Below are 14,291 nucleotides of genomic sequence, written 5' to 3'. Positions count from 1 at the left end.
CCCTATGGGATGCTGGTCACAAGCGCCCTACCCTCTGCACGGTCTCTCTAGCCCCATTCTCCCAAGGTTTTCTTGACAGTGAAGTCACTCGCCGCTCAGGGCGGCTAGAAAGATCTCTCTCTTACCTAGGAAGCTCTTTGATATTTAGAAAGAGCAAAAGACTGGTATTGATGTTAGGGCCTTTGACTAACTGCCAGGCCGCCTGCCACCCCTTCCTAGTTTGCCTGGATAGTGGCGGAGTCGCATAGAGTGCTCACGCCCCCAAGTGGTGATTTTTGAGAAATGGCAGGAAAGGGGGAGGAGAAGGCTGGCGGGACAGTGCCCCTCAAGCTGCTGAGAGAGAACTGTCCACAGGCTCCCCTCCCTAGGAGAGCGGCCAACCCTCCCTGCCAGGCGCCTGTGGGTGAAGGGTGGAACAAGCAGGAGCCTCTGGGACTCCTCTGGGGAGAGGGGGACGGGAGCCAGCCATCACTGCCAGCAGGAACGGAGAAACGCCTGGTGTTGGAGCTGATGGGGCCCTACTTGCTGGAGAGGCGCTGGCTGACCCTACTGGCCTTTGCATTGTGGCCATGAGGACGTTTCCAGGTTGTATGTAGACACACTAATCACACGCTTGGGGTCTCTGGGCTTGATGGATCCGTAGAAAGACTCTCCACAAGTAAAGGTCACTCAGAACATCTATGAGAGGGGCCCAGAGATAGCCAGGGGTCAAGGTGCTGGCTCTGTGCAGTGATTCCCCTGCTCGGAGCCAGGAGTACTCCCTGAGCACCACTGGGTGTGGGCCCTCCCACTTACCCCCATCCTATGAGAGTAAGAGGCGGCTAGGGAATGTCTCTTTGATTTGGAATCTATTCTGTTTCCCTTACTGGAATTTGTCCTGTACTCCCTGGCTAGAGACTCTCTTGCCTGTGCTCCTGGTTGTCTTCCCCGGGGCCCCTCAGAGGGAGTGGGCTCCAGCTTCCCTCCCCGCCCCTATTAGTGCTCCCACGACCGAAGACCTCCAGAGCCTAGCCACAGCCATGCTCAAGGCCCCTCTCCACACATTCAGATGAACCTCATGCATGAAGGTACCGGCAGAGGAACCCAGGTGTGTGGGACCCGGGGCTGAGACCTCCAAGCCTGCTCAGATTGGGACTGGGCCTCTTCTGCCCAGATTTCCCATTTTCCAGTAGCTAGGCAGTCACACCCAGGGACTGCCCCCGGTGCAGTGTAATCCCACCAACGGACCGCAGACTTAAAACCAAGCTCCTGGAAGCATGGAGCCTCGAAGCTTATAACCTAGTTCTCCCTCTGGGAGAACCTCGCTAGCTACTGAGAGTTTCCTGCCCACATGGGAGAGCCTCGCAAACTCCCCATGGTGTATTCATATGCCCAATCCAGTAACAATGCTGGGTCTTATTCCCCTGACCCTGACAGAGCCTCCAATGTGGCATCGGCATCGTTGGGAAGGACGAGTAAGGAGAAGCTTCTAAAATCTCAGGGCTAGAACGAAAGCAGAGATTACTGAGACCGCTCGAGGAATTTGACGATCAATGGGATGATGATGATGATGATGATGATGATGATGATGATGATGGTGATGATGGTGATGATGATGATGATGATGATGATGACTCCCTGGCTACTTCACGTGGCCCGGGGTCAAAGTCCCAGGCAGTTCTCAGGCAGGAGGGCAGCTGGCTTTGGAAGCCATCAGAATACTCAGGGAGGGGTTGTTGAAAGGCTCCTCCCCACCCCGGGGTCACGGCATCTCCAGGGTTTGGACTCAGACCTTCAGGGGACTGGACCTCGGTGCTTACTTATTGGCCCTGGAGAGTGGCTTGGTTTCCCTAAGTCTTTGTAAAAATGGGTTATGAGAGTCAGAGAGATAGTCCAGGGGGGAGGATGCTTGTCTCACACACACTCGACCTGAGTTTGACTCCCGGCACTGCTTATGGTCCACCAGGAATGATCCTTGGACACAAAGGCAGGAGTAACCCCTGATAACCGCCAGGTGTGGCCTCAAACTGCAGAACAAGCCAGTCAGGGCTCTCGAGGCAAGCGCCTCCTCCTGCCCTGCCATGGGTCCCGCCGAGGGCGTCTTTAATGCTGACATAGTAGGAGTGGCCACAGCGCGGCCTGGTGCCCAGAGCCTCAAGGTCAACAATGCCCGCCCTTCCCCACAGGGACATCTTCGAGCGGGTCATTCACCTGAGCCTGGCCCCCAAGCGCATGAAATTCTTCTTCAAGCGCTACCAGGACTACGAGAAGCAGCAGGGCACCGAGACGGCCGTGCAGGCCGTGAAGGCCAAGGCGCTGGAGTACGTGGAGGCCCGGAGCGCCGTGCCGGAGGACTGAGCCAGGGGCCGGCGGACTTAAGGGGCTTCCTGGAGGCACCCCGGGGAGACCCCGGCGGGGTCAGAATGAATTCTGTCTTTTTTGCACACGTGTCAGTTCGCTGTTGTTCCCTCTCCGAGGCCGCCCCGCGCTCCCGGAGCAGCTGCCTGTGTCCCGGGCGGAGGCGCAGGTTGGGGCCTGAACCCCGACTGGGATCTGAGTCGTGCCAGGGGCAATCCCTGGCGGTGCCTCAGCCCAGCGTGGTCCTGGGCCCTTGTGTCGGGGCCATAAGGTGGGTCCAGGATGAGCATCCTGAAGGGGACATGGGGAGCAGCCCCTGGGAGCAGGGCCAGGGTGTGGTTGTTTCAGAACAGCTGGACACGTCTCCCCTGGGGACCCTCCCCGAAGAGCAGCCTGGGGCCAGTCTCCCTGCTGGGGGCTGCAGGGCGTGGGCCCGTGATATACCCCCAGTTTTGTCTTTGGGCAGGGCTGCCAGCTCTGCGGGAGGGGACAGGAGAAGGGACAGGGCCTCTGCCACGCCCACACCTCCCTGCAATCTTCTAGGGTCCCGCCCACTGGGGTTCCCTGCGGGTTCCCTGCTCAGGCCGGGTCAGTCACAGCTGAGGCCAGCCAGCAGCCCAGGGCTTCAGTAATAAAACATTCCATTCCCTAGTACCAGGTCCAAGCTTTCGGGACACTCCCTCTGGGAGTGACCAGGGACTTCCTGGTGGTGGAGGAGGCCACACCCTGGGCCTCTCGCCTCACTCTACCCCGAGACTCAGTGCAGGGGTGGTGGGGCCTCAGGGGGCCAGCAGGGCCATCTCCATGTCGGGGGCCGCACCTTTCCCACTCAGACCCTGGGCCCACTTGTGCAGGCGGCTGTAGAGGGGGAGGCCCAGGTTCTCCCGGTACAGGTAGACGCCGGTGATGGCGTTCCACTGTGGCCGCGGCTGTGTGCCCTGGACGGGGAACTTGGCCACCAGCTCCTCGTCCTCCTTGTTGAGCGCCACGAAGCCGAAGAAGATCTGCACGTTGCTGGCCGCCAGCACGCGTGAGTGCGCCTCGGCCGTGTGCTGGAAGAGCTGGTCCTCGTTGGCGCGGTAGCGGGCCCAGTAGGCCTCCTGGCGGTAGCTGAGCGGCAAGCAGTAGTGCTTGAGGCACTTGGTCAGGAACACCAGGACGGCCACCGAGCCGATGAGCAGCCACCCGAAGAGCTGGTCAGAGAAAGGGCGGCTGAGGAGGGCTGCAGCGGCCAGGGTGGGGCTGACCCTCCGCACCCCAGCCGGCTGGCCCGGACTCCCCGGCTGAAGGAGAAGCTGGCATGGCCAGCGCCACTCGGTCCCTCTGCCCTCTCTCCCGGGCACAGGCGCTTGCTTCGACTCTGCAGATTCCTGCTGCCTCCCCAGGGCTTCCTGCATCTCAGCCACCAAGTCTGGCTCAGAGTGCCAGGCTCGGTCCCGTGCCACCTCCCGAGACCCTCTGGGCGCTCCCCCATGCCTGCGTCCTCCTCACCCTCACGACCCTGTTGGAAAATCGCCTCAGTTTGTCTCAAAAGCTCCCTGGGGTGGGTGTCCCTCCATTCGGCCCTGTGCAGATCTGAGTATTTGACCAGGGTCCGAGGGATGTGGTGCTGCCTGAACCCTGTGGGGCTGGGGGTGGCCAGGTTTCCCGGTGATGCCTGAGCCCCACCCAGTGATGCTCAAGGTGCCTCCAGTGCTCTACCTGGCAGTGCTCAGGGACCGTGTGGTGCCAGGTTGAACCAGATTGGGCTGGGTGCACGCCAGGCTTGCGCCGTAGCCTGTGCCATTCCCAACCCGAACTGGTGTTTGCCATGTCCCGAGACTAGGTCAGTGCCTCCTTGCCGCTCCCCGGCCTTCTCTCTGCCCCTACAGCCTCCACCCGGCTGCCTCCTTTCCAGGATGCCTCTGCTGCTCGGATAGAATCTTACAGCTGAAGGTAGGAGGGAGCAGGCGTGAATTTCTCAGAAGCAGCAGGACCAAGATGGGATCTAAAGCAGCAGATTTCTTAGGGCCAGAGCGACAGCACAGCAGGTAATGCATTTGCCTTGCATGCAGCCGACCCGGGTTCCATCCCCAGCATCCCATATGGTCCCCCAAGCACCGCCAGGAGTGATTCCTGAGTGTAAAGTCAGGAGTAACCCCTGAGCATCGCTGGGTGTGACCCAAAAAGCAAAATAAATAAATAAATAAATAAATAAATAAATAAATAAAGCTAGGGTCTCTGCCACAGCTGTGTGGGTTGGCAGGTGGAGAGAGCCGGAAGCCTGGGTTATTAATGCCCAGCCGGGGCCCACAAGCAGGGGAGACTGTGGGCGGGTATGAGAGACTGGAGAGCTGCTGCAAAGCCGCACCATCACCGGCCCTACCGGAGCCCAGGGCCCGGGAAAGGGCCCCTTTGTGCTGCAGACACAGGCCCTGGGAGACCCGGCTGGCACAGTTTGGTGGACCAGGAGAGAGGTGCCAGCAGGAACTAGGGCTGTGATGAGCTGCAAGAAGACTCCCCCAAACTCTTCCCTTGACAACACCCTAGCAACAGACTCTTATCTGCATGGGAAATCTCAAGCCAGGGCAGTTTGGGGAACTTTGCGGGAGCAAGGGGGGACCTCCCCGCCAGGGGCAGCTGCACCCACTGGAGTGTGAGTTCCTTTCTTTTACTCGTGCATCCTCAGCTCTCTCCCCTCTGCTCATGTTCCCTTCTGAATGCCTGACACTGTTTGTCTCTCCCTCTTTCTTACTCTCTCTCCCTTCCCTAACTAAAACTATCATACTTAAGGTCAAGGGAGAGGACTGGGCTGTAAGTACTTAGAAGGGATAATGACTCAGCAACAGAACACCTTCCTGCATGGCGGAGCCTTGGGTCCTACTCCCCAGCAATGCAAATTGGACAAAACTCACTTATTTGAGACTTGAAATGATTCTTGTCCCACTAAGAATCTTGCTTAAAGGTTGCCACTAATTAGTGGACTCAGAGTCTGGAGTCTTCCTGAGGATCAGTTCCCGCATGGGCACTGAGACCCCCGCCCCCTCCCAGGGAAGGGAGGAAGATACCTCAGCACAGCCTTACCTGAGACTCATACCTGAGCCTGCGGCTCACCTCCTCCTGGAAGCCCGACAGATTGGCAGGGCTCTCCCCGCAAGGAAACCTGGCCAGGATCTGCTTGGCATGGGAGAGAGGGAAGCTCTCATTCCCAGCCATGAGCAAGGACGGGTCCACAAACTCGCTGAATGCGCAGACGTAGGCCTCCCCGCGCAGCAGGGAGATGACCGACCAGGTGACGGGGGCCAAGGCAGCTCGGCCCACGATGGAGCTCAGGAGCAGGAAGGTGGGGGCGGCTGAGCAGTTCTTGGCCCTGTGGTATTGGCACTCGGTCACCAGGTCCTGGGTTTGGTTGTTGAGGATGACGCTGATGAGGAAGAGCACCAAGGCGGGCACCCCGATGGCCGTCAGCCCATACAGGTAGTTCCGGGCCGGTGCACAGGGGCAGTGGAAGGCCAGCACGGAGAAGAGCTCCTGGCTGCCCACGGTGCCCAGGGCCACCAGCCCATTAAAGATCATCACATCCTTGCTCTTGAAGAAGAGCGACAGGAAGCGGATGATGGGGTTAGCCATGGTGTCAGGCAGGGGCTGCACGAGGAGGAAGTGTGGGCTGGCAGGCACCTTGCAGCAGGGCCGGGCGGGTCACTGTGGTGGCTGCTGAGCACCTCCTGTAAGACAGCAGGAGGTAGAAGAATATCTGCTCTGAACCCAACCCCCAGGGACAGCTCCTGGGGTTACACTGATAAGGGGGCAGTGATGGTGGCCCGCATCCTACTCAGCCACCATTCCTCATCCTCGGGACCCCTCAGTGGGCTGTCAGCCCCCAGACTCGCAGAGAAGGGGCAGTGACCCCAGGGTGGCCTCTCAGAGGCAGAGCTGTGGGCCCTCCTCCTCGGATGCTCAGACCTCCTGGCTTCCACCAGCTTCTTCCTGGGGGCTGACGAGGGCCCCATGGCCTGCCAGCAGCGACAGGACGCTCACTTCCCTTCGGACTGCGGGTTAGGTCCAGGCAGTGGTCTGTTGGGCCAGTGTCCTGATGTGGGAGGGGACCTGCGCCCCCGATGGTGGGAGGTGACCTTGTGCTGTGGAGTGGCGCTGGGGAGAGTCCCGGGCACCATTGCCCTCCTGGGGGCCTCAGGTGGGCTCCTGGCTCCCACCCACTCGGGCATCTCCTCTGGGCCCCTGTCCTCTCAGGGAGGCGGGAGTGCCAGGGAGGGAGTGCAGAGGCCTGGCCATGGCCCCCGCATCTCTCTCCTGCCGGGGCTGCAGAGTGACTGTCAGAGAGGGCAGAAGGGGTCATGCTCCCTTTGTGAAGAGCAGGAAATGCCCCCAGGAAGTTCTGGAGCCTGGGGTGGGGGATGTGGCAAAGGTAGAGCTCAGGCCTCTTCCCTGTGAAGACTGGGATCACCCCCGACCCCTGCAAACTGCAAACGTGGAGGTGCCCGGCAGGACTCTTGAGCAGCATCTCAGGAGGCCTGGGCGGAGTGAATTTCCATCTTGCCACTTCTCGCTGGCCTTGCTCTCTGCTCACCGACAGGCCCTGGAGAACCTTCTCTCCCCTGATTTCCTCTTCCCGACTCGGCAGCCCTGACCACCAGACCCTGGAGCTAGGCCCCCTAGATGCCAGCGACAGGAAGTCTGGGCCCCAGGACACAGGGTTCTGTGAGGTTCACTTCCGACACAGCTGAGCCGGGCCCAGGGTGTGGCCTGTCTCCCCATCATTCTCTCCATCTCTGTGAGTTAAAGCCACAGTCCTCAGACAGGGGCTGGGTTGGCGTGAGGGTTGCAGCAGCAGACAGGTGGGGCATCTGCCCAGTATCACCCCAGGGCCCCCCCTCTACATGCGCCCCTTCTGCTAGCTGTCAAGACTTCCAGGCCAATGTTGCTGGGTACCAGGACCTAGGGGTCAGGGCGAGTGGGGGAGAGGGGAGAGATCTGACCCCCACCTGGAGGGATCCTGGCTCGTTCCTGCTCCCCAGGAAGGGAGTTTGTGGGGACGCGGGAGCAGGCGCCCAGCCTTCTCTCTGCCTCTGCCCTTCTTGGTTTAAGGTTCCCGTGGGCACAGACTCTGGGTGCAAAGTGCCCAAATAGGGCTCCAGAGTCCTGGCCATGATGGGGGTGACCAGGCCGCCTTCTGAGACTACAGCTGGGCCAGGGAGGGGCACCCCAGACTCTGCCAACAACTACAGGAGGGATGGGAGACTAGGAGACGGGAGTGGGGACCAGCCCCACTTTGCCCGGGGAAACTCACACCCAGGGCTGGCGCCTTATTTACCCAGAGCAGCTGCAGGGCTCAGGCGTGCGGCTTTGTCCTCTCTGGGCTCCTGGACAAGAGGCTCGCTGGGGTGGGGGCTGCAGGCGCTGCCCTCCGCCTTCCTGCTTTGCTTCTGTGCTGGAGCCCAGTGACATCAGAAAGTTTCAGTCCGGAAAGAGGAGGGCCGGCTGGTCTGAGTGCGCATGTCAGCCCCGCAGTGGGAATCTGCAGGGCAAGGGACGGGAGGAGCTGGGAGCAGTGGGGCAGGAGGGAGGGATTGGGCACTCTGCTGCCTGCAAGGGCTGACTCTCAGGTCACCTTCCCAAGGCTTGACCCCCACCTGGCAGAGCTGCCCCAGCTGGGGAGGGAGGGAGAAGGCAGGATCCCCTCTCCCCTCCCACCCGCCCTGGCTGGCTCATCTTCCTGGGCAGCCCCACCCCCGAGTGTTGCTTCAGGCCTCAGTGGAGGGGGCTGTACAGCGGGTAGGACACTTGTCTTGCATGGGCAGACCCAGGGTTCAATCCCTGGCACCACAGATGATCCCCTGAGCCTGCCAGGAGTCATCCCGGAACACAGAGCCAGGGTAAGCCCTGGGCCATGCTCGGTAAAGCCCAAAGATGAAAAACAAAACAAACAAAAAATCTAGGATGGAGAAAAAACAAACAAAAACCAAAATTCTGCCTCTGAAGGAGAAACCAGCATTCCCAGCGGGATTCCATCCCTCTGCCCTCACGCTAGCACCTGCTCTGTGCTTAGACTTTGCAGACCCCTGCTGCCTTCCTCTCCCCCCACCCCAGGGCCTCCTTCCACATCTCAGCCTCCAAGTCTGGCTCAGCCAGAGTAGATCAGTCCCATGCCACCTCGGGGAAGCCTTCAGAGACCCTCTGGGAGCCCCTATATGCCTGCTTCCTCCTCACCCTCATTATCTTATAGGAAAATTACCTCATGCTTGTCTCAAAGACTCCTGGGGTGGGTGTCCCTCCATTTGGCCCTGTACAGCTCTGAGCAACGGAATCCCATTCCTGTGTCTCCACAACCATCTCCTGGGCTGCTCACGCTCCCCTCTACTATAGCTTCATGTGTGTGTGTGCGTGTGTGTGTGTGTGTGTGTGTGTGTGTGTGTGTGTGTGTGTGTTGAACCTGGGTCACTGGTGATACTTCAGCTAACCTGGCTTACAGTTTAGCCTTAGTGCCTGAGGGATGTGGTGCTGCTCAAACCAGGCAGGGCAGGGCATGACCAAGTTTCCACAGTGAGCCTGGGACACACCCAGTGATGCTTGGGAGCCTCCAGGGCTGTCGCTGGCTGTGCCCAGGGACCATGTGGTGTCAGATTGAACGAGATTGGGCTGGCTGCACACCAGGCTTGCACCCTGGCTCCTGTACTATCCCCAGCCCCAGGTGGTGTTTGCTATGTCCCGACACTAGGTCAGTGCCTCCTTGTGGCTCCCCGGCCTACTCTCTGCCCCTTCAGGCTCCACCAGGCACCTTCCTTTACTCTGCCCTTCATTCATTTATTTATTTATCCCTCTGCTGCCTTGGAGCAAAGCCAAGGTGAAGGTAGGAGGGAGCAGGAGAAGAATTTCTCAGAGGCAATAGGACCAAGATGGGATCTAAAGCAGCGGTTTCTGCCACAGACAGACCTGTCCGTGTCGGCAGGTGGGGTCAGATGCCTCACTTCTCACTGCCCGACTGGGGCCCGAGTGCAGGGGAGACTGTGGGCGGGCATGAAAGGCTGGAGAGCTGCTCCAAAGCTGCAGCATCACCAGCCCTACCAGAGCCCAGGGCCCGGGAAAGGGCCCCTTTGTGGTGCAGACACAGGCCCCGTGAGACCCGGCTGGCACAGGTGGTGGCCCAGGAGAGAGGTGCCAGCAGGAAATAGGGCTGTGATGAGCTGCAAGAAGACTCCCCCAACCTCTGCCCTTGACAAGACCCTAACCACAGACTAATTTGTTCTGTTTTCTTTTTTGCTTTTTGGGTCACACCCATGGTGCTCTGGGGACCATAGGGGATGCCCAATTCAGGTCTGCCGTGTGCAAGGCCAGCACCCTCACCGCTGTACTAACACTCTGGCCCCCACTACAGACTCTTATCTGCATGGAAAACCTCAAGCCGGGGCAGTTTGGGGCACTTTGTGAGCCAACGGGGAGCCTCCCCGACTGGGCAGCCGCATCCCAGCCTGAGTGTGTAAATCCGCTTTTACCTTGGGGCATCCCCCACTCTCTCCCCTCTGCTCCTGTTCCCTTTGAAACCCTGGCTGTTTTCCTCCCTCTTCCTCTCTCTCCCTTCCCTAACTAAAACGATTGGAGTTAAGTTTTAAGCATTCATGGGGTCTGCTAGGTTTCACCAAAACTCAATACATCAAAATTCTTATCTGGAGGGGCTGGGAAAAGACTTGGCAATAGAGCACTTTCCTTGCATGTGTGAGTCCGGGTTCCACCCCCAGCACTGCAAAAATGAACAAAACTCTCTTATTTGAAATGGGAAAATGATTCTTTTTTTTTTTCTTTTTGCCGTCACACTTGGCGATACAAAGGTGTCACTCTAGGCTCTGCACTCAGGAATTACACTGGTGGTGCTCCGGGGACCATACAGGATGCTGGGAATCAAACCTGGGTCGGCTGCATGCAAGGCAAACGCCATACCCGCTGTGCTATCTCTCCAGCCCCGATTCTGTTTGCTCTTTTTTTTGGGGGGGGTCACATCCGGCGATGCACAGGGGTTACTCCTGGCTCATGCACTCAGGAATTATTCCTGACAGGGCTCGGGGACCATATGGGATGCTGGGATTCGAACCCCCGTCGGCTGTGTGCAAGGCAAACGCCCTATTTCTGTGCTATTGCTCCAGCCCCAAGAAAATGATTCTTACCACACTAAGAATCTTGCTTAATGGTTGCCACTGATTACGGGAACCCAGGAACTGGATGGGCACTGAGCCGCCCGCCACCTCCCAGGGAAGGGATGAGCATCCCTCAGCACAGCCTTACCTGAGACTCAAATTTGAGCCTGCGGCTCACCTCCTCCCGGAACCCAGACAGCTTGTCAGGGCTCTCCCGGCAAGGGAACATGGCCAGGATCTGCGTGGTGTGGGAGAGAGGGAAGCTCTCATTCTCAGCCGTGAGCGAGGATGGGTCCACAAACTCGCTGAATGCACAGACGTAGGCGTCCCCGCGCAGCAGGGAGATGACCAACCAGGTGAGGGGGGCCACGGCTGCGCGGCTCACGATCGAATATAGGATGCCTGGGCATTTCTTGGTCCTGAAGCACCGGCACCCGTCCACCAGGTTCCTGGTTTGGTTGTTGAGGATGATGCTGATGAAGAAGAGCAACAAGGCGGGCCCCAAGGTGGCCGTTAACCCATACCGGAAGTTCCGAACTGGTGAGCACGGGCACTGGAAGGCCAACAAGGAGAAGAGCTGCTGGCCCCCCGTGGTGCCCAGAGCCACCAACACATTTAATGTCACCAAATCCTTGCTCCTGAAAATGCGCGACAGGGAGTGGGCGATGGGGTTCGTCATGGCGTCAGGCAGAGGCTGCACGAGGAGAAAGTGCGGCCTGGCAGGCACCTTGCAGCAGGGCCGGGCTGGTCACTCCGGTGGCAGCTGGGCACCTCCTGTAGGACAGCAGGAGACAGAAGAATGTTGCTCTTAACCCAATCCCCACGGGAAGCCCCTGGGGTAGGCTGACAAGGGGGCAGTGATGGTGGCCCACATCCTACTCAGCCATCATTCCTCATCCTCGGGACGCCTCCGTGGGCTGTCAGCCCTAAGACTCGCGGAGAAGGGGCAGTGGCCCCAGGGTGGCCTCTCAGGGGCAGAGCTGTGGGCCCTCCTCCTCGGATGCTCAAACCTCCTGGCTTTTTCCAACTTCTTCCTGGGGGCTGAGGAGGGCCCCTTGGCCTGCCAGCAGCGACAGGACGCTCACTTCCCTTCGGACTGCGGGTTGGGTCCGGGCAGTGGTCTGTTGGGCCAGTGTCCTGATGTGGGAGGGGACCTGTGCCCCCGATGGGGGGAGGTGACCCTGTGCTGTGGAGTGGCGCTGGGGAGAGTCCCGGGCACCATTGCCCTCCTGGGGCCTCAGGTGGCTCCGGGCTCCCGCCCACTGGGGCATCTCCTCTGGGCCCCTGTCCTCTCAGGGAGGCGGGAGGGCCAGGGAGGGAGTGCAGAGGCCTGGCCATGGCCCCCGCATCTCTCTCCTGCCGGGGCTCCAGATGACTGTCAGTGTGGGCGGAAGGGGTCATGCTCCCCATTGTGAAGAGCAGGAAATGCTCCCAGGGAGTTCTGGAGTCTGGGGAAGGGGATGTGGCCCAAGGCAGAGCTCAGCCCTCTTCCCTGTGAAGACCAGGGTTCAGCGCCTTCCCCTGCAAACTGCAAACATGGAGGTGCTGGGCAGGAACTTTGGAGCAGCATCACAGGAGCCTTGCGTCGAGGGGTGAAGTGAATTTTCCATCTCGCCAGTCTCTGCTGACCTTATTCTTTGCTCACCCGTAGGCCCTAAGGAAATTTCTCTCCTCCAATTTCTCTTCCCAACTCGGCAGCCCGGAGCACTGGACCCGGAGCACAGGCCCCCCAGCCTGCCAGTGACAGGAAGTCTGGGCCCAGGACACAGGGTTCTATGAGGTTCAATTCCCACAGAGCTGAGCCGGGCCCAGGGTGTGACTTGTCTCCCCATCATTGTCTCCATCTCTGTGAGTTAAAGCCACAGTCCTCAGGCAGGGGCTGGGTTGGCGTGAGGGTTTCGGGCAGCAGACAGGTGGGGCATCTGCCCAGTATCACCCCAGGGCCCCCCCCTCTACATGTGCCCATTCTGCTAGCTGTCAAGACTTCCAGGCCAATGTTGCTGGGTACCAGGACCTAGGGGTCAGGGCGAGCGGGGAGAGGAGAGGAGAGGTGAGGGGAGAGATCTGACCCCCACCTGGAGGGATCCTGACTCCTTCCTGCTCCCCAGGAAGGGAGTTTCTGGGGACGCGGGAGCAGGCGCCAGCCCTCTCTCGCCTCTGCCCTTCTTGGCTTTAAGGTTCCCGTGAGCACAGACTCTGGGTGCAAAGTGCCCAAATAGGGCTCCAGAGTCCTGGCCATGAAGAGGCGGGTGATCTGAGGAGGGACCCGGCCGCCTTCTGAGACTACAGCCGGGCCAGGGAGGGGCACCCCCAGACTCTGCCAACAACGACCGGAGGGATGGGAGACTGGGAGACGGGAGTGGGGACCAGCCCCACTCTGCCCGGGGGAAATTCACACCCAGGGCTGGCGCCTTGCTTACCCAGAGCAGCTGCGGGGCTCAGGCGTGCGGCTTTGTCCTCTCTGGGCTCCTGGACAAGAGGCTCGCTGGGGTGGGGGCTGCAGGCGCTGCCCTCCGCCTTCCTGCTTTGCTTCTGTGCTGGAGCCTGATGACTTCAGAAAGTTTCAGTCCGGAAAGAGGATGTCAGCCCCCGCAGTGGGAATCTGCAGGGCAAGGGGCGGGGAGGAGCTAGGAGCAGGGGGCAGGAGGGAGGGATTGGGCACTCTGCTGCCTGCAGGGCTGACTCTCAGGTCAGCTAACTCGGGTCAGCTAACTCGGGAGCTGCTTCAGACCTCGGTGGAGGGGGCTGTACAGCGGGTAGGATCCTTGTCTTGCATGGGGCCGACCCAGGGTTCAATCCCTGGCACCACAGATGATCTCCTGAGCCTGCAAGGAGTCATCCCCGAAAACAGAGCCAGTGTAAGCCCTGGGCCATGCTAGGTGAAGCCCAAAGATGAAAAACAAAACAAAAAAAAATCTAGGATGGAAAAAAAACAAAGAAAAACTAGCATCCCGGGGCCTGGGAGCTCTGTGATGGCTGGAAGAAATGGAGCACAGGTTCTGCAGGAGTCCTGGGGTCTGGTCCTCAGTGCTGCTCACCCTGCAGGATTCCACAAGCATCTCCCGGAGCCACCCCTGAGCACCAAGCCAGAAGTAAACCCTGAGCACCACTGGTGCAGCCTCTTCCCCACTCAAAGTGACCAAAGGAAAAGTAGAGCCCAGATCTCAGGAGTGCTGGGAGGGGAACTTCAGCATGTGGGGACCCTGAGCTCTGAGGGCGTCAGTGAAAGAAGTTGGAGCAGGGTGTTATATTTTGGTTTTTTGCCCACACCCAGCTGACTCCTTACCTTTTTTTGGCTCAGGGGTCACCCCTGGCATATGTGGTCCAGGGTGCCCAACCCCGGTGAGCCACACGCTAATCTTAGAGCCCTGCCCGCTGTACTATCTCTCCAGCCAGTGTTTGCTTATTTATTTATTTATTTTACAGTTTTTAGATATTTTATTTTCATAAACTAGTTCACAATAGTTTATTGCAGATAATATTCAAAGATCAATCCCACCACCGAGTTACCTTCCCACCACAAGAAGAGTGTGTATGAAGTTTGTTGTATTTCATTCTGGAGCCATTTAAGTCCGAATATAAAAGAATACAAGCAAGTATGTTAAAACCAAACAAACGTGTGCTACTTTTGGTATATAAGTGAGTTAGAGTATAAGAGGTCTTGGACCACATTAGGAAATTCGGCGACTCTCTCTTCCAGGAGCTTTAGTCTGTAGTCTCTGGGTCTCGGCCATTGATGAGATTGCATGGGGGGGGGCAGGGGCAGTTCAGTTTGTGGGTGTCACTGCCAAGCTACTGGAAAACTGGGGAGCTGGGGGGAGGAGTCCC

General features: G+C 59.1%; 1 protein-coding gene across 1 annotated transcript; it reads right to left on the bottom strand.

Moving 5' to 3' along the window:
• Positions 1-3,116: 3,116 nt before the first annotated feature.
• Positions 3,117-11,142, bottom strand: LOC129399389 (calcium homeostasis modulator protein 2-like). Its single transcript, XM_055119206.1, has 3 exons — positions 10,612-11,142; positions 5,401-5,961; positions 3,117-3,530 (listed from the first exon to the last, which is right to left on the bottom strand). The coding sequence occupies exons 1-3, from the start codon at positions 11,140-11,142 to the stop codon at positions 3,117-3,119; spliced, it is 1,506 nt and encodes a 501-aa protein (XP_054975181.1).
• Positions 11,143-14,291: the final 3,149 nt, after the last annotated feature.

Source organism: Sorex araneus, chromosome 11 (assembly GCF_027595985.1).
Source record: "Sorex araneus isolate mSorAra2 chromosome 11, mSorAra2.pri, whole genome shotgun sequence".
In the NCBI taxonomy this organism is placed as follows: domain Eukaryota; kingdom Metazoa; phylum Chordata; class Mammalia; order Eulipotyphla; family Soricidae; genus Sorex; species Sorex araneus.
The sequence above is the reverse complement of the archived record's forward strand: the minus strand, read 5'-3'. Positions and strand labels throughout refer to the sequence as shown.

Bases quoted from the DNA above. Each gene is read 5' to 3' on its own strand.
- LOC129399389 (XM_055119206.1), bottom strand. From the start codon at position 11,142: ATGACGAACCCCATCGCCCACTCCCTGTCGCGCATTTTCAGGAGCAAG. The intron at 5,962-10,611 runs GTAAGGCTGTGC...CTCCTCGTGCAG, and splicing joins GGCTCAAATTTGAGTCTCAG to CCCCTGCCTGACACCATGGC. The intron at 3,531-5,400 runs GTAAGGCTGTGC...TTCTCTGACCAG, and splicing joins GGCTCAGGTATGAGTCTCAG to CTCTTCGGGTGGCTGCTCAT.